Genomic DNA, 19,905 nt, shown 5'->3' with positions numbered 1-19,905 from the left:
CTGCTCTCAGGACATTACTGCCCGTGCATTTCCTGGCAGCTGTCAGGGAAGCCAGAGCTTCCACAGATCCTGTGCACAGGCACCAAGGTTCCTTTCTCCTCAATACAGCCTTGTGGCAAAGGTGACGGCCAGAAGGCACAGCAGGAGGTAGAGAAGGTGATGGGGAGGGTGTGGGCAGGAGGATGCAGGCGCAGCTGCATGCGTGTAGGGTGATAACACAATTTTCTCTAAAGATGAATCAGCATTCATTATCTCATTAGTGTCTGCAGAACCATGCTGTATTAGACACTGGGATTACAGTAGTGAATAAGATTACAATTTCTGTTTACAGAATATAGTTCAACTATTATGTTGAGTCCTGGTTTTAAAGATACTTAATGAATGCTAGTGAAATGAAATAACTTTTTAGGTTTAGGTAATCTCTACATTCCACGTGGGGCTTGAACAATCAAGAGTTGCATGCTTTTCTGACTAAGCCAACCAGGTGCCCCTGAAATAATTTTTACAGTGCCACCTCATTAGATGGATAACTTCCTAAATGACTACTTTGGCAAAAACAAACAAAACCTACAAACGCCCAAAACTATTAAATGTATTCCTTTCTAGATGCCTCTAGAAAGAAATAGATAGCCTTCATCAAATATGGGAAATATTATTCAATAAGAAAGAAAAACACATTAAATAACACTTTTTATTTAGATGACCATAAGGCAGATCTATGAGAATGATATAAAAACATGGCATGTACTTTTGATAGCGGTATTTTGGAGCTTACAGAGTTTTAGCAAATAGCTATTACACAGTTCTGAAGAAGACAGTATGTTCCAAGCAGATACAAAATATCTAATGAAAGATCAAAGGCAAGAAAATGAGTGTCATTAATTAACAATGGAAAATCAATTCCAATGTAAACTGCACATTATCCTTGAAAAACTTTTAAAGATAAGAATTATTGAAGTCTATCTAGTTCATTCAGTGTTAAATAGAATCATGACAAAGAACAGAAGACCAGAATGGATTTAGTTTTGACTTCATATAAAAAAACCCAAATACACAGTGAGTTAAATATAGGCAGAGGGAGTAGAAGTACTCAAGTTTTAAATTTCTAATAGGCTTTCCTTAGGGTCTGGCCTTGGTCCTCTTAGACATTTGCCATTTCAGCAGCAAGATGGAGGAGTAAGATAAAGAACATATGCTGCTTTTCTTTGAAAAGACTTTCAGAAAGTCAACCATACATGCCCCTACATCTCACTGACCAACTCTCATTCTCATTGTTACATGTAACTGCCAGGGCAGTTGATTAATGTGATGGGTAGCAGCTTTTCAAGAAGTAGGGTAACCAGACATAGGGAGACAACTTCCGGTCCCTGGGTAGGCTGGATGTCTGCAAAGTTATGAAAGACCTTCAAGGAAAATCTTAAAAGAATTAAGATTGAAGCTGACAATTTGAAAATCATACAAAAGCACCTGTTTTAGTGATTCAATTTAGCCTATCCAGCCACAGGGAGAGTCCTATCTGTATAGTCTGCTCTAATTTTGAATGAATACATGATGGAAAGCCAGTGATTTCTAAAGTTAAAAAAAAAAAATCCCAGTATATTTGTGTGTTAGGCTGAACTGTTTTTATGATACCTAACTGTTTTTGGTATCATATGGACAGAATCTCTGAATATTAGCACTTTATAGTTTTCTTGCATTAAAAAAATTGAAGAACCCATTCATTCCTATAAAATCCACTGTTCCAAGGTAAGAACAGACTGTTTCCACTAAAATCAGTACAGGTTCATTTACAGCACTTACATATGCTGAATATCCACCACAATTTTTACTAACTTATGAACAATTGAGGGTAGAGCATCTCATTTTCATGATGACACATCACAAATAGAAATCTTAACACTGGACAGAGGCATGAGCATGTGTGGCAATGCTTTAGGCAAGAATTCACAAAATAATTTCAACACCACATTTGAGGCTGTTTGAATACTTATTTCAAAACAGATTCTATAGGTTGACACAGATTCAGTGTTTATAATATTCCTAAAGAAATACTTACGAGTTACATTTATGGCACTTTATTTAAAATATCACATAAACCTTACATTTCACAAATAAATCTCTATTTGGGGACAAAACTCTTTGTACAGAATTTAGTATGAAATAGTTTAATGGCAAAAGGCAATTAAAAAGAATTAAAATTTTGTCATATTATGTAAGAGATAAACAATACAAAAATTGGATATGATATTCTTTAAGCCCTTTTACACAAGTAATTTTTCATCATTTGGAAGTATGAATATATCTTAAATTGCTATTATCAAATTAATGTTGAAAGTAAAATTCCTTTATCAAGTCAAGATTATTCTAATTTATAAGAAATTAATCAGGTAGTTTAAAATGGAGCTCACTAGCCAATCCTGTATGTAGCACAAAATAATTATCTCAGATAAATACCTATAAATATAATTTCTTCATACTTTAATAAAATATTTTAAAATGTAAATAAAAATCTCTACATGTAGACAATCTGGGCTAAATTTCCATATATGCTTTGAAAAATATATGTTAGCATGAATATATTCTTATTTAAACATGATTTTAAATATTCTTCATAGAGGAGAAATCTGCACACAAAAGCTAAGTAGCATGATTCAGCCCATGATTACTTCCCTCTTAGGAAAAAAATTATTTTTGCATAGGATTAAGACGGGGTATATTTTCTACATTCTTATATTTTCTCAGGGGCACTTCTCTAAATACAAACCCCCACCACTTTCAAGTTCCCACCACTTTCTCACATCTAGCAAGAGCAGAATTCAGTTCTACTTCTGAGGCCAGAGTAATTATTTAAAAAAAGTGATTATGAAAAATAATTATTAAGAAAAATTATCAGGTTAGAAAATGGTAAAATAAAGCAATTAAAAGTCAATTAAGTAAACTAAATCAGTATTTTTTGCAGTTTTAGAAATTGTTAAACATTTAGAATTATAATGCATGTTACCTTTATTCTAAAACTTCAAAATTATCTCTCTGTAGTACTAAAAAGAATTTATCATTTGAAACAAAAGTTACATCCTATGTACATTTTCATAGTTTGTTTTTTCACATTTTCAAGGCCCCATTTATCTGTAATAGCGTTATATTATTGTCTGCTTAATATATACATGCAGCAGTATAATTCAATAGTCATCTAGCTTTTACAAATGTTTCATTGTATTTTCACATTAAATGGTGAAAGCAAGTGACACTTGAACAAAATGAAAATATGCTGTTAATATCACTAGTGTGCTACAACAGTGTATGGGTGTTTCCCTTTGAAAGTTATCGCCCTTTAAAAACTAGCAAGGAAGTGATTATCAAGAGGGAAAAAGTAGAATTAATATTTTAAAAAGGGAGAGCTCAAATAATAAGTACAAGATACTAGCATTCACCGAGAACACCAGAGACTCATGAGTGATTTACCAAATTGACAGGGTGCAGTAGGAGGGAATGAGCCAATGATGGGAAAGGTAGCCTCCACTAAATAAAACTCCTTTTATTTTGGCTGCTGCATTCAGTAGTACCTCAGTGGGTAAGTTTAGAAATGTTATAGTTTCACGATGTATAATTACATAATGCATATAATTGTATCTTATCTGAGATTTTCTATTTTAATAAGGAGCAAAAAAATGTGGAGCATTCTAATCAAAGTTTGAACAAAATGCAATTTTAATGTAGAATGTCGGCACTGTAAAATTTTAAGAATAATTTGTATGATTATATATCTCGAGTAGATTTATAATTAACCACTTTTCTTAATATCCTTCATGACTTGCAAACTGCTCCCTCATGAATGGCTGAGCAGGCAGGAGGACTTCTCAGGAAGAGAAAAAAGAGATGACCAACTCTACAGAGATTTTTAATATTCTGCAGGTCCTTAGCCATTTGTTAAAACTGTTCTGGTCCCACCCGACTCGAGTCTCTCACTGCAGAGAGTCCTGTGGACTGCCATGGGCCTCCAGGGTCACGTCTCTTGCAGAGTGAGGAACTGTAGATTATCCCACAGGCAATAATAAACTTATGACTGTGGTATTTTCAGGTATCTTTGACACCCACGACACACTGTGAAGAATGTCAATGCCTTTACTGACAAAAGAGGAAGCATCTAGATTGGCATCATGATGGTAATGAATGCATGAGGATGGAGCAGGGCCATTAGCCTAGTGGTTAAAACCGTAGCTTCAGAAATAGGGCTGCCTACATAACACATGCTGGCTCTGGCTCTTACTGTGACCGTGGGCGAACTGTTTTTCTATCCTGTTTTCTCTATGGAAAATGAAGATAACCTCTGCCATGGGGTTGTTGTAAATATTAAATGGGATAATACAAGTAAAGTGCTTAGAACAGTGCCTGGCACGTTATAATCCCTCAGTGAACATCCGTTAAGATTGTATACCAGAGAGAATGGTGACTGGCTGATGTACAACAACACAGATCCGCTGACAAACAAACCCTTGTGTATAAACTTAACACCCTCCCTGACACTGGAAACAACCGTAATATTCCCAGGATTGGCACTACATTAGACTAATCAGTTTTGGAAGCCAAATATCACAGTCTTCTCCCAAACCAACACATTAATATGCAAATGAAACTGCTTTGTAACAAGGAATGAAATCTTTCGTGAGGTACATATTATCAGTATGTATTTCATGTCTGTTTCATTTCAAATATGTCAGATTCAATTTGTTTTTTTAATTTGTGTTTGTTCACTGGTTCATACAATTAATTACATTCTTCAAACCCAATCTTATGAAAAAAATATAGGAATGTTATCATTCACCCTTACTAATGCTAATGTCACGTGTCCTTTCTTAAAGTTAACATATGATTATGGGTTTCTATTTCTTAAGCTGGATGACAATTAAAACCTCAGGTAAGCTTCAGAAAAAAAATACATCCATTAAATTATATTAAAACTTAAAATTCTGCTGGTTTGTAAAGTTTTCTAAACTTTAGGTCGTATCTATATTATTCACCATAAATATTTTTGCCTGATTATGCAATACAGTGTGTTAAAATAACAAGAGTTTATGGTTGTGCAAAAAATAAAACACATGTTGACTACAAAAATTCATATTGCCAAAATATGACCTCTGAAAATTAATTTCAAGAAAGTTCTGCCACTAAGTTGATTGAGATCTTACTGGAAGAATTTCGGCCCACGTCAATCTGACAGTGCACTTGCAAATGAAAATAAAGGAAGTCATAAAAAATAACGGCATGAGCAGAATTCTACATGACATCAGTGAGCACCATTTATCATCACATGACTGTAACTCTCTCTGGTGAGAGATGAGGAACTGCTCCTCCAATACCTTCTTCTAGAAATTGGCTCTTTTCCCAACCTCTTTTAATTCTCTTTAGCTTTCGGCTTATGCATGGAAGGAGTAAAATGATCTTACCCAGAATTACAATTGAGGGCAAAACAAGAGCAAGAACAAAGTTTGGTGGTGTATAAAACCTGTAGTACTCTTCTTCAAAAGCTCTTTTCCATCCATAAATTAAAACATGGAAAGTACTTATGAGCAGAGCAACGTATCCAAGTGTAGACTTGGGTAGAGGAGGAAGAAAAACAAAGAAACAGGTTAATCAAACTCATAAATTAACTTAATCCAGCTACACCATGTTTATAGTGCGCTAAAACTATTTTTATCTTAAATTATTGAGCTACTCTTTGTTCTCTCTTGAATTAAATAATTTTAATGTCTTCATATATTTCTTATATATTTGCAAATCTTATGCAAACAAGGCCATACTGCATACAGCTTAATACTGCGATTATTTTAGTATATCAAGAACTTTCTCATGTTATTAAATATGAAAATATGACCCTATTGTTTTATAATATTGCATTCAATGGATGTGTTACAATTTACTTAACCATTCCTTTTTTGTTTACTCATTTACTGTTTCCAACAGATCATTTACTCTGTTTCTAACTTTCCCTCAACTATAAGCCCTTCTCTATATTTTGGTTTATTTTCTAATTTATTTCTAATAGTGGGATTAGTTGTCAAAACATCTGGGTTTTCCATAAGGATACGGATGAAAATGGCAAAACTTCTTTAGGAAGGTTATCCACATTTCCACCAATTGTGTGTATTAAAAAAACTGTGTGTGTGTGTTTGTGTGAATGCTGAAGGGCATTCTCATGCGTATACACTCCCCACACACTGCCTCACATGTGTGTGTGTGTGTGTGTGTGTGTGTGTGTGTATATATATATATATATATATATATATATATATATATATATATACTGGTTGAAGGCAAACATAAAATATGTTGTAGTATTAGTATATAATATGAATAGCATTTTAAACTTGTGGCTTTATTGACCACATTATATGAAATGATTAAGAGTACTTCTGTTAAGTAGTTTATAGGCAAAAATCTAAAAGGTCAGCATTCTGGGTTCCCTAAATTGTTACGTGTGATTGCTTACTTTGACAAAATGGTCTATGTAACATTACATCAGTGTAATGATGTAATGTCTAACTTCACTGGGAAAGAATCAACTCTCCAGCAGAACACTGTCCTGTTTCTCACAGTTACTCATCTCAATTTAATGATCATTTGCATCTGTCCAACACCTTTTATCAGAGGGCCTACTATCTCTTTTCAGGTGCGATTAAGCTATCAGTAGGAAAAGTTTTCACATTTTCTTGCCTTCAAAAAAGGAAAGATGAATTTAGACAGGGATATGCCCTTAACTTGAATGAGTTCTTTAGATGAATGGGGGGAGGGGGGAAGCTTAAGCAAATAGGCAAAAACAAAACAAAACAAAATTCAGTGTACTACCAATGAGAGTCATCCATCCACTAAACTCGATCTAGGCTTACCCATCCCTACTTTCATTTTTTTTTCTTTTAAAATAACCTTAACCAGTAACATATGAGGCAGTATTATCAAAGTCTTTTGGTCTTTTACTTACTAAAACAAAATGGTCCTAAGCTGGCATCCAGCAATTTTTGTTCCTTAAGCTAGATGTATAAATGCAGCCCCAAAGGCAAGGCACTCTTTTATAAGAAGCATATTTAAAATTAAACTGCACTTAACACTTAAATTCTATGCCGCCCAATCCCTCAACCCACATACCTGAATAAAACTGAATTCTCTCCAGTTTAAAGCATTGCTCACTGATGGGATAGCGGTGACTGCCAGGAGGGAGAGTAAGCCAAGGCTCATTATGCCAAAGGAGATATACATTTCAATTCTCCAAACTTCTTCCTCATTCCAAGAGTTCTCAATATTTGCATGAACCTAATGAAAGCAAATGTGAATTTCCTTTATTTGGCAGAACATTAGCTGATCTGGCATTTTTCTCTTGGCATGAGAATACATCATGCATTATTTCAATTTAACATGCTATGATGGAGAACCTATTAGTGCATGCTATTGTTCCAGGTGTGGGAAAAGAGGAGGAGTTAAAAAAAAAAGGAGGACTAAGGTTCTCTCTATCCTTGCATGCGGGTGAGGGGGTGGGTAAATCTGCCATCTGAATTATGATTCACCACCATTAGTGGTCTGGAGTCCCAAGACCATGAATGCCAAGTGGTTGGTTCCAAGGCGAAATAAAAAATGTACTGGCAGTTAGACTTAGTTTTGGGGGACTTTTCCAAGTTGGTTTAAACTTGGTTGAATATTTTGGACACATTTTGGCCTTAGATCAACTTAGAATTCAGGAAGAGAATTTCTAAATTATGTCTGTATCCTCCTCTCTCACATGAAGAATATCTATATGTTAATGTCTCTTTTTTCTTAACTTCTTTTCTTCAAGAAGCTGAGAGTTCCATATGGATAAAATCATAACAAATGCAAATATTCTCTTGAATTGCCTCATTGATAATACTTTTCCAACTGTCCAGTTGTATCACTCCAAATGTCTTTCCCTTACACTGATAATACATATATAATCAAGTCAGACTTGATTAACTCTGAATGTGTGGTATTTTTAGAATTGTCTATTTACTTAAATAAAAGGTTTATTTACATGTAAACAGTTTAGTTGGAGTATAAATCAAGGGTTGGACTCCTTGGGCTAAAGCTTTGGTTTAAATAAGATCTGTTCATGGATAACAGATTTTAACTTAAACAGTTTAACTTTGTCCAGTTACACTTAACCAAACAAACTTGAAATTCAAAAAAAGAAAAGCTAGTTCTGAGCACAAGGTCCCTGGAACAACATACCAACATCCCAAAGAAAGCCACAGAGCTTTCTGTGGGAAAAGGCTCATTTGATACTTTGATATCTCTACAACATTACAGAACAGAGCTTACAACCTGGACCTGCCAGGCCTTCTGGTTCATTCATTCACCCTCAAATATATTTTGGGAGTGCCTTACTCCATGCTAGGCACAGTTCTAGGCATTAGGCACCTATCAGTGAACAAAATGGACAAAGGTTCCTCCTCTCATGAACTTTTGTTCTGATAAGAGGAGCCAGATGACAGTATATACAATCAACAAGGAAAACATGAAGTGTATTAGGCAGGCGGTGGTAAATACTATTGAAAAAAGTGAAGGTAGGACAGAGAAGGAGGACCTGGTGGTGGGAAGGTGCGCACAGGGGTCGAATCAAAAGCCCGTAGCCGAATTTAAAAGGGTGTCCAGGCTCAGCCTATGTGAGGACATGAGATCTGAGCAAACAACAGTGAGGGAGCTGGTGCAGCAGATATCAAAGCCTTAGTATTAAGTTAGGGGAAGGTGTATTTTTACAGAGACAGTGGCTTCAAGAACATCAATTTACTAAATTGTTTTCAAATTATTTTAGGTGTTAAGTATCGAGTGCTACATAGTTGGATCATGATGCCTTGGTTCCTTATAAAATGCAAAGCTCACATTTGTTTTGGTGCAGTGTCCTCGGCTGTCACAGGTAAATGCTACATCAAATAGCTTCAATAAAACTCTTTACATTTGCTCAGTGGAAATTATTGAAGAAAACCATACTCGGCTCCATCAAGCTCCTTCTATAAAATTTGAAGCTTTCCCTGAGATTTTCTTTAAGAGCTAAGTGCTATAGAGGGTCACCGGAGAAACTAAAGCTTCAGCTCAGTATCTTTCCTGATTTTTTGATATCAAAAACCTTATATATGTATAAGGTCTGATCCTGGCTCCCTATTCTGTTTCCCTGTTTGGTCCCCTAACTGTTCTCACTAGTTCTAATTTTTTCACATATGTTGCCTTATCGTTTCATGGAACATGGCCAATCATAAAACATTAAAATACCTAAATGTTTAAGGCTGAAGACAACCACTGCAATCATAACATTAAAAAATGAAAGAATTACATAAGTTATTTCTGTTCTTACTCTTCAAAGAAACATATAGTAGCAGCTTTTATCCTAAATGATTTTGGATCTGCCACATAATTCTTAGCCAGAAACACTGTATGAAGAACAATTCTTTCCCTGTCCTAAATATACCAAAATTTCTATTACAAGGTTTGTACAAGTTCACACTATTTTAAATTTTACATTTTACAGATGATGCTGATAAGGTATTTTACCAGTATCTAATAAATAACAAGGATATTCCATACCTGCTGATAAGCCATGTTGAGAAATAAGTATCTCTCTGACCTTCTCATTGGTAAGCAGAGGCTGTAGGCAACATGGACCGAAGCGAAGAAAAAACTTAGTAATCCAAGCTGTTTTCTACATTGTAACCAGGTCTCCAACCAAGGTGGGAATTTCCTGTATTTGGTACCGTAATAAAGCTGATACATAGCTGCCAGGAGACCTGCCAGGTATACCAGGGACAGCAACGTAATGGCAACTACGGGCAAGGTTTTATTCACAATCTCAATAGGAATCTTGTAAAAGTCACTCTGCTGGTTCCTAGCGTATGGGTGTATCACATCTCTGACAAAGGAATAAAGAAAGAAAAACGTGGCGAGGCTTATGGCTACTACCACTGGCCCTCTCCAGAGAGTAAATAGTCGCAGGGGTAAATTTTCAATCTCCCTGGCTGATGATAATGATCCCATGTCAACAGGAATGAAATTCAGCTGTCGGGCAAGTTCAATAACCTGCTGTCGAGCTTGAATATTGTTGCTGCATATGTAGACCTGTGGCAAAAACAAAAGACTCATCATTACTGCTGCTTACAAAAATGGTGATTGTGACGATCACATGCTCCACCTCACCCATGGAACATCACTTGTGATGACCTTGAGAAATGCAAAAGGTTAAGGAGGTAAAGCATTTAGTAACATATTTGTCTATTTATTAATAGGTTAAAACTGTCATATAAACAACAAAGTCCTTGCTACCTGTGATGACAGGAAAACAAAATGCAGAAAAATCCTGCTGGAGCCTGAGATCAGGAAGTCCTCAGGGGAAGAAAGGCTGGAGGAAAGAAAGGTTTCTGGACCACGTGGCCTGGTAGTGGTGGCAAGGTCAGATCTAGGTGGAGTTTGGGCTGCTGGCCCTCCGGCCACCACCTCACTCCCACAGGGCTAAGGGTGGGGTTGGCTGCCTGGACTTTTGAGGACAATATTCAGTTTTAGGACAGTAGTGATTCCTTTATAGATATCCAACAAGAGAGAGGATGGGTAGTTTAATTTGCAATTAAAATCTCTAACTTATGTCACAATGCCGTACTATTTATAAAATTTATCTTTGGCTTAGAAATGGATTCACCAAATATCTGAAGAACCATGAAGTTCTTATTATATTACTTCATTGGTCGGGACATGAAATTCTTTCATCTGTAAACAGTGATACTATACCTGTGTGGAGGAAAAAAATGGTATTATAGGCTTAGGTAATTTAAATAGTAAAGCAACTGCCATTTTCTAAGACTAAGATGCTATCTCTAAATAATATAATGAATTGGTGGGTGGGGGCTGAGGGTGGACTTTCAAACTACCCAAACCTCTTAGATAGGTTACTGTCATTGAGAATTCAATGAGTATTTGTGGCGTACAATTCACTGCTCACGTGAACCACTATAATTTATGGGTAGGTCATCTTACTCAGGGCTAGAAAAATATTGCTATAAAATCTCTGGGTAATGTCTGGAGAAAACAAATTCCTAAATATATCCCCGAAGGTGTTTATATAAGGTCTCTGAAACAGACCACACTGAAATATTTGCATGCTAAAATTTGCATTATGCTAATAATGTAGAGCTCGTTCAATTATTAATTTTACCTTAACATTAGCCAGATGACTAACAAAGTCTATACTATTATACAAATGTTCACAAATTTCTAAACTGGAGTGGGGAAGAATATATATTCTAAGGAAATAAGGAAAAGCATTCTAAATTAATTTTTTTACAGTTTTGACAATGGTGACTTTTTTTAAAATTCTTGTTAAAAAACTCTAAAGTAATAAAATTTAATTATAGATAACCTATAAACTACAAAGTTTATTTAAATTAAAATAAATTTAACATTTAATTTATAAACCTAAATATATAAATCCAACATTCATAACAAAGGCAGAGGGCCAAGAAATACAAATAAAACTATTTCTGTAACTCACTTTAAATTTAATTACCCATTCCATAGTTTTGTTGTTGTTAATGAATTAAAATTATCAAGGGGGTGCCTGGGTGGCTCAGTCGGTTAAACGTCGAACTATTGGTTTTGGCTCAGGTCACGATCTCACCGTTTGTAAATTCGAACCCCACGCTGGGCTCTGTGTCTTCAGCACAGCTTTGGATTCTCTCTCCCTCTCTCTCTGCCTCTCCCCTGCTTGCTCTGTCTCTCTCTCAAAAAATAAACAAATTTAAATTTGTTTGGTATGTACCCATTCCTAAACTTTGATGCATATACAAAAGAAAAAAGTATTTAGAAATAGCCTTTGGAAAGTTGCAAAGTATATAATCTGTTAGTAGTCTTCCAAATCAAAGACTTGAAAATGAATGGTTATCATGACTGGATATGCTGCAGGCAGGGATACAAAACTTGAATTTATCTTCTAAGGCTTGAAAAAAAATTTTTTTTAATGTTTTTATTTATTTTTGAGAGAGAGAGAGACAGGAGCAGGGGAGGGTCAGAGAGAGAAAGAGTCACAGGATCTGAAGACAGGCTCCAGGCTCTGAGCTAGCTATCAGCACAGAGCTGTACACAGGGCTCGAACCCACTGACCGTGAGATCATGACCTGAGCCGAAGTCAGAAGCTTAACTGACTGAGCCACCCAGACGCCCCTATCTTCTAAGGTATAAACTGTCTTTATGGATGAAAATAATTAAAGTCTTTTACCAGCATACTTAATTATGATACATGACTACACCTTTAAAAGATTTTTAAGGTGCACTATTTTACAAGTTTACTTCTAAAAGCTCTCATTCCATACAGGTATTGACTGAGGTCCCCATCTGCTTTATTCCCAAGTTGAACTAGATAGAACCCATACACTAAAAAAGGACCTAAGAATCCAATCTGCTTCTGCACACAGATTAAAAATCTACACTTTAAATAAAGTGGGCTGCACTATTTTAAATTCTATGAATAATCTATGTATAAAGTAAAAAGGTACTTCTAGAGAATTCTTCAGGATCATATTAAATAATGTTTCATAAGAAGATGATACTGTTACCAAATAGCTGCCAGGAACAAGGAGGGAGGAAGAAAGTTTGGGAGACAGAAGAAGAAAGCCATGTTTGTTATTGTTTGTTTTTGTGGAAGCCAGGAGAGACTCAAGGTAATGTGTCCCATTATTCATCAGCCAATTTTGCCTTTCCCTGATTTAGCTGGTGACAGCAAAGTCCAAGTAATTTTCTCAGCTTTACACATTATTTTATAGGGGTAGAAATGCACCCTTACAAGATCAGAACATGAATTTTCAGTTGCTCCTATATATTTTTCAAAATGATAATCCTTGCAAAGTGTCAGAATTAAGTTTTAAAAAGTTTGACTTTTGTTTAAACACTTAACTACAAAATACCAGATAAATAACAATAAAATTAGGGATTAGCAGGTACAAACATCCACTTAGAGAATAAGTAAGTCATGGAGATAAAAGTACAGATAGGAACACAGTCGATAGTGTCGTAATAATGTATGGTGACAGATGGCGACTGCACTTCTCATGGTGAGCACTGAGTGATGTACTGAAATGTCAAATCACCATGTTGTACGCCTGAAACTAACAGAACACTGTATGTCAACTATACTTCAATAATTAAAAAGAAAAGAAAATTAAAAAAAATAAAAACACACATACCTGCCGGCTGGCATCCTTAGGTCCTGACTGAAGTGCCCAAGCCGAGATAACATTAAAGCCTTTGACAATCAGGGAATCTGGGAATAATGAAGCCAAATATTCAGCGTTGGATTCTGGGTATTGGTTAATCCTCATGTTATTGCTCACATCAATCAGGATTTTACCCACAAGCAGATGTCTCAGGTCCCACAGGGAGGTGTAATGTTCTCTATGTATAGCAACAAATATTATATTTGTTTTTGTCAAAGCATCTTCATGATGAGTGACATCTACCACATGAGGAAAAAATTCGGAAGCAAACTTAGGATTTCTGCTTCCTATAACCACATGATAGCCACATCTAATAAGTCGAATCGTCAGCGATTTGGCAAAATCTCCACTTCCAATGACACCCACGGTGACCTTCTTTGCATCTTTGATACCATTTATGCCATTAGGCAAAAAAGTTTCACTAAGGTTCTTAGGGCTTCCCATCATAGAGATTGATTCCATGATATGGGCTCTTTCAAGATCACCAGAGATATCCTAGGGGAGAGAAAATAAAATCTTCATCAATTACCTATTACCAAACATTCACACACTTATAGACATTAAAATAGTACCTCTCATTTCTAGAGGTAAAATATTTTGGCAAGCTGTATGAAACTGAGAAACCAGGAAGACACAATTTGTAAGCTGAAAAAGGATGTCAGAACAGAAAAATGAACTGTCACAAAGTTGATATGCTAAAGTGGGGCTTCTACAATTTTAATGGACACATGAATCACCCAAGAATCTTGTTGAAAGGCAGATTCTGATTCAGCAGGTCTGGAGTGAGGCCCGAGATTCTCTATTTCTAACAAGGTAATACCGATGCTGCTGGTCTGCCAACCTCTCGTTGAGCAGCAAGGCACAACAGCACAAAAGAAACAAACTTTAGTTTTCACCTACAATTTATTTTAAAAACACAGTTCCAACAAGTCTGATTCCCCAGCGTTGCAGCAGATCAGAGGCAGCCAGTCAGAAATGCCACTAGAGGTGGAGGGGACCATGCTGGCATGTGACAGCTCACATGACAACAGAAGACAGAAAAGCCACAAAAAACTATTTAAACTAAAACTGGCTAGGTTCATTTAGGATGGACTCAGTCAATTATCCTATATACCTCCTTAGCTAATGAGTGACTTTATTCTTAAATGAGAGATAAATCTGCTAATAAAAAATGAGCCCCTGCATTTAAATAAGACTTAAAGAAAAACAGGCTTTAAAATATAACAAAAGATTAATCAAATACCACAGTCTATCATTCACCCTATATCCTATATTTTATTGAGAAAGACAGCTTCCCAATGAAAACACAGTTAGTAATGTGTTTATGGTCTTCAATTACACAATACTTATGAAATCTTTTTCTTCCCCTTTTATTTGTTGGCTTCACAGAATAGGATGCAGTTTATTTTCCCTGAAAAAAATTGTCAAATTTTTTTTTACTTAAGTGAATAACATCTGAAATATTGATGTTTGTAATAACTTGCCCAAGAAGACACATCAGATGGTCATGAATCAGTGTCACTGCTGGATCTGAACAAAAAATACTCTTCCAGTCCATCCCCATTGCAAAATGTCTTTCATGCTTACAGCGGATGTAAGCACCACAGAGGATTTAATGGATTTTACAGGAACAGGTAGAATGCTTCAAAAAACATGTTTTTCAGGTTTTAACTAGATGACATTTGAAATTTAGATGAGAGCCAGAAAAACTCAACTTTTTACCCTAGAAATGGATCACAATGACTCCAAAAAACCTGTAAGTTATTTTCAGAAACATAACACATTTTCTGTGTGCCGACTGCTGGTACTTTTTTATTCACCGACGGAACCCCACAAGCACTGAGACAGGTGCTGGTACTGTCATGCCCGTTTTGAGGAGGAGGAACCAGACATGCAGTAGATAATTTGTCCATGGTGAAAGATTAGCAAGTCAGGGAGCCACATTTGGATCCCATGCAGTCCAGCTAAGGGTTACGTTGGTGCATGTCAAGAATTTGAGAAAGGGCATTTTTCTGGAGGGGAAGGGGGGGACTTGGAACACTTATGGTTGTGCTCAACCGCAGAGAAGTATGTTCTTCTCTGGCCATGGTCTGCTCCTAACTCAGATCCTGGTAAGGGAGAAACTCACTATTTTTGAATCTATATTTCCTTTCACACACTTCAAGAAATAGATATAATTAAATCAATGCTCATTTCATTCAACAATCCAAGGTGAACTGACCAACTTGCCCCTAATTATGTTACCTACGGGGGAAAAAGAGTAACTAGATTCACACACAGGAACCCAAGTGTCTTGTCTCCCAGTCCCGAGCTCTTCTGAGTAGAGACTGTGGCATCTCCTAGACATGAGGACTGCCCCACTGGCGTGACCTGAGGTTTGCTGACTCTGCTTGGTGCTATGGGAGTAGTAGAAGATCCAAGCACTTGAGCAAGTGAGAAGAGGCAGAACTCCAGTCTCAGAGCTGCTTCTTCCCACACGGGAGAACCACACACTGAAATGACCTGAGGAGCTTTCAAACCCAGTGATAACTAGTCACCTCCACCCCTCCACCCAGATTTTTGTTTAATTGGTCTGGAGTCCAGCTTGGGAATCAGGATTTTTTTTATTTTTAAAGATCATCAAGTGTTTTAATTAATACACATCCACTTGACAACTCTACTAAAAGATTCAGGATTGAAGCTAATACTTAATTTGGTATTTGGAAAGAACAAATGTGGCTTTTTGATCCTCAATTATGCTCATTTTTACAGTGTTGTAATAATGAAAAGTAACACTAGCAAAAGAGTAATAGTTGCCCTCCAGAGCAGGAAGCTGAGGAAATGCATGCTGTCCTTTCCCCTCTCCTTCCCAGCAGGAGCAGAATCAGAAGGTCCACTCACTATTTTGCAATTTCCCTTTTTTCTACTTTCTGGAAAGGGCAGTACTGCCCTTTAAACTCTGTCATCCCACTGCCCAGGATACTTGGTTGTTTCATCACATTCAGCATTCAGAATGGTCCAGTGATGCTATCTTTTCTTGTCCGACAAGGGCATCAGGGGTTCTGATTGGAGCAGATGGGAGTTTCCAAGTGCACTGACTTGCTCTAGAATAAGGTCTACAAAACTGTAACGTGAATGTGATCACCTGAGGTCTTGTTAAAATGCACTAGGTCTGGCTTGAGGCTCAAGATTCTGTGTTCTCCCAAGCTCCTAGGTCCTTGTCACACTGATTAGCCAGGTCCTAGTGTCTCTTTACTTTAGATCAAAGAATTGAGAAAACTATGTTAAATGAAAAACAAAGACGTTGCACTTCACTCCGGTAATCCAATACTGAAATCCTTTTGTTTCCAAGTCTTAAGGCTATATAATAGTAGTATCACCACTTTACATTTCACACTGTGACACTTCAACTTTATGAGCTTGATTTAAGTGTGATGTAAGTAGCACATTGGTTCCTTGAAACTTCAAAGTCAGTTTTCTTGACTGGCCATTCAAGGTGCTGTTTGCATTTAATATTTAAAGTGTATTTACCATCAACATAAAATAATGGGGTTATACTTAGTTATGTGGCCTCCCCATTCCTCTGGCTGAATGGAGCTGTCATGCTACAGAAACAGAACCTAATTTGTTTCATACATAAACATTATTATTGATGATAGTAACTCTGAAAGGGCTGACCTCAGACATCTTGATGATTTAGATAGGCTACCAAGAAAAGGTAATCCCCCAGGGCCATGGCATTGGGTAGATGTATTTTTGACTTTCCAAGGCCACATCTGAACCTTTCTTCTTTCCTGCAAACACTCAGCTCCACTGAGGCTTGTGACACCTCATAAAACTTCCTGATAAGCACTACTTTTATCTACTGACTTCTAGCTCTTTATCACTAGTGCCTTTGGCCCAACACAGTCTTCTTCTCTATGCCAACAGGGGTCATCCTTCTCCGGTGTGTCATCATTTGAATGGATAAACCCTTCAACCTCATGGCCTCTTGTTTCTGTCAGTTGTTCATCAAAAACAATGAATCTCTGCTTCTACCCCACTCATTCATTTTCTGACATCCCCAAGCACTATCTCAAAGCTTTCCAATAATCTTAGTCAAATATTCGCAGTGATAATTCTAGACAGCAGAAGAAATCTGATGCACTGACCCACTATTTTCTCACTCTCCATCCACCTCCTCCAGGTTTCTCTTTACCCATCCTAAATTCCATAGGGTCTAATTATTGTTACTTGCTTAAAAAGATTAACTCCTGTTAAGGACTAAATGTTTGTGTCTCTGCCCTTCCCCACCCAAATTCTGATGTTGAAATGCTAACAATGAGAAGCTATCAGTCAGTCTGGATTTTATAAGGTGATTAGGTCATGAGAGTAGAACCCTCTTGAATTAGTGCCCTTATAAAATATACCTCAGAGAACTTTCTCTCCTGCCATATGAGGACAGCAAGATGATGACAGTCCATGAACCAGGAAGTGGGACCTGAATCTGTTCTGTAAATAAAAATGCAATAACTATTCTTGGGGCACCTGGGTGGCTCAGTTGGTTAGGTGTCCAACTCTTGATCTCAGTTCAGGTCTCTATTTCATGGTAATGAGTTCAAGCCCTGTGTTGGGCTCCATGCTGGGCATGGAGACTACTTCAAAAAAAATGCAATAAATAATCTTTGTTGAGTGTTTCAAAAAAAAAAAAAGTGAGGACCAGGGGCGCCTGGGTGGCTCAGTCAGTTAAGCACCCGACTTCAGCTCAGGTCATGATCTCACAGTTTGTGAGTTTGAATTCTGCACCAGGCTCTGTGCTGACAGCTCAAAGCCTGGAGCCTGCTTCAGATTCTGTGTTTCCCTCTCTCTGACCGTCCCCCACTCAGTCTGCTTCTCTCTCTCAAAAATGAATAAACATTAAAAAAAAAAAAAGAAAGAAAGAAACGTGAGGACCAAAAGAGAAGTAAAAACGTCTATAGGTAAGATCCTTCTCTTTGCTAATCAAGACATGGTAGCCCAAAGTGGGGTTAAGTGTTATGTCAATGTCCTGGTTCTGGGCTGAGCAGAGTAAACATCCTGAAGCTGACTGTCCTGATTGTGTCCTTTACTGAAACCGCAGTCCTAGTCTTTCAAACTTCTGGTGTACCCTCTTTCTCACCTTTCTTATTATCCTTTCTCTAAAAATGTAGTTTTTTCCTGTACTTTTTCAGTATTAAAATATAATAATGCTCATTCATTACAAGTATTATTTTCCATGTCTCCAGTAAAATAAAAAGTGATGAATACAGTTTTTCATTCCCTTTTTATCATTGTATAGTGTCTCCACCTCTTACCCCCTCCAAAAGGCTGAGGAGCTCAAAGAAACTGCAAACCATTTCTGAATACCCTGCACAATATCTAGAGTGGGTATTTTTTTTCTGGGAACAGCTTTTAATCTATGAAACAACAGAGATGGAGATGCTGAATAAAATAACAAAAACACTCCCTTAAAGAAAAGATAAACACCAGGATATCAACACAACAAAGAAATAAAGGTGGGGAGAGCGTGTGGGGGTGGGGTCGGGTGAGACGGGTGGAGGACGCGGATTAGGGAGAATTTTAAATATTCTCAGCAGTGGAGCCGTTACCAGGACTCCATCTAATCAGTCTTGAGGGTGGGGGAAGACGCAGGAGTTCAAATTCTACTTCTGCCAGTTTCATCCGCAGTGATGAGTGATAATTAACCATGGCTCGGAATAAGTTTTTCCATCTAAGAAACGAACTGCCTGAGGAGTAAAAACTGACACCAATCCTTCTCCAAGGAGTAGGGAAGATAATAAACGGAAACCTCTGGACAAAATTCTCCTTATCTCTCTGTTCTATTTTAAGAGCAAGATTTTTAGGGCATAATTTTCAACAAGTTTTGGTTGAGGCTGAACACAGGGCTCAAAGACAATTTAGGACACTCAAAAAGCCAATTACCTCCTAACACATCATGGCCTAAACACCCAGTGGAAGCATAACTGGCTAATAAACAAAATTGACTACTAGAAACACTTTTTCACAAAGCAGCGCCGCATGATAATTCGGTGAGATGCGCTACGTGAACCCAAAGTGGTAGGCAGAGACGAGGGGCAAGGCTAGCATAACCTGCCCGTCCTTTCCCTTTGGGGCGCATCCTACCTGGGACGCTGTCTCGCCTGGCCTCCTTCCTCCTGGGCCCAACCTCAGGACTTTCTGGGAGCTCGTGGAAGACCGAGAGGAGTAGAGGGCGGAATCGGTGGCACAGACACCCTTCTCCACCCTTCCCACTCCCGACCTCGAGGTGCCAGATCAGGACCGACAACCGCAGAGGGCGCGGAATCCGGGGAGGACGGACGCAGCGCGTGGCGCCGACTGCATCTTGACCCTCAACTCCGCCGCCACCACCTGGTCTCGCGCTCATTCCCAACCCGCTCACCTCTGCGTCTCCCGCGCCGGGCAGGGACGAGCCTGGCAGCTCTACCGGACGCGGCGACGACTCTCCGGGGGCTCGTCCGCGCTCTCGGGCCTAGGGGCCGCGCCTCCGGCCGGCAGCTGCACGGTGGCTGCCGCGCCAGTCGCGCCCCGGCTGCTTCCCCGCCTCCCCGAGCTGGATCGCGGATTGCCGGAGAGGAGGAGGACGCGGGAGGCGCGCAGAGGCCGGCCTCGCAGTGACGCGCCGCCAGGGGCTGTGCGC

General features: G+C 38.0%; 1 protein-coding gene across 2 annotated transcripts; it reads right to left on the bottom strand.

Moving 5' to 3' along the window:
• Nucleotides 1–675: 675 nt before the first annotated feature.
• Nucleotides 676–19,894, bottom strand: STEAP2 (STEAP2 metalloreductase). Of its 2 annotated transcripts, XM_029928595.1 has the most exons (6): nucleotides 19,648–19,894; nucleotides 13,385–13,745; nucleotides 13,221–13,297; nucleotides 9,583–10,110; nucleotides 7,141–7,305; nucleotides 676–5,592 (listed from the first exon to the last, which is right to left on the bottom strand). In XM_029928595.1, exons 2-6 carry the CDS (start codon nucleotides 13,710–13,712, stop codon nucleotides 5,305–5,307), a joined length of 1,386 nt encoding a protein of 461 aa, XP_029784455.1. In that variant the 5' UTR covers nucleotides 13,713–13,745; nucleotides 19,648–19,894; the 3' UTR covers nucleotides 676–5,304. The 2 variants fall into 2 exon arrangements, with proteins under 2 accessions (XP_029784455.1, XP_029784448.1); XM_029928588.1 differs by having other exon boundaries at nucleotides 13,221–13,745.
• Between the last annotated feature and the right edge of the window lie 11 nt (nucleotides 19,895–19,905).

Source organism: Suricata suricatta, chromosome 2, assembly GCF_006229205.1.
Source record: "Suricata suricatta isolate VVHF042 chromosome 2, meerkat_22Aug2017_6uvM2_HiC, whole genome shotgun sequence".
Taxonomy (NCBI): Eukaryota; Metazoa; Chordata; class Mammalia; order Carnivora; family Herpestidae; genus Suricata; species Suricata suricatta.
Note: the sequence above shows the minus strand (reverse complement) of the source record. Positions and strands in the feature narration are given on the sequence as shown.

Coding starts and splice junctions, on each gene's coding strand:
- STEAP2 (XM_029928588.1), bottom strand. CDS start 13,712: ATGGAATCAATCTCTATGATGGGAAGCCCTAAGAACCTTAGTGAAACT. Junction 7,306..9,582: donor TCAACATGGCTTATCAGCAG/GTATGGAATATC, acceptor TGCTTTCATTAG/GTTCATGCAAATATTGAGAA. Junction 5,593..7,140: donor GAGAATTCAGTTTTATTCAG/GTATGTGGGTTG, acceptor CCTCTACCCAAG/TCTACACTTGGATACGTTGC.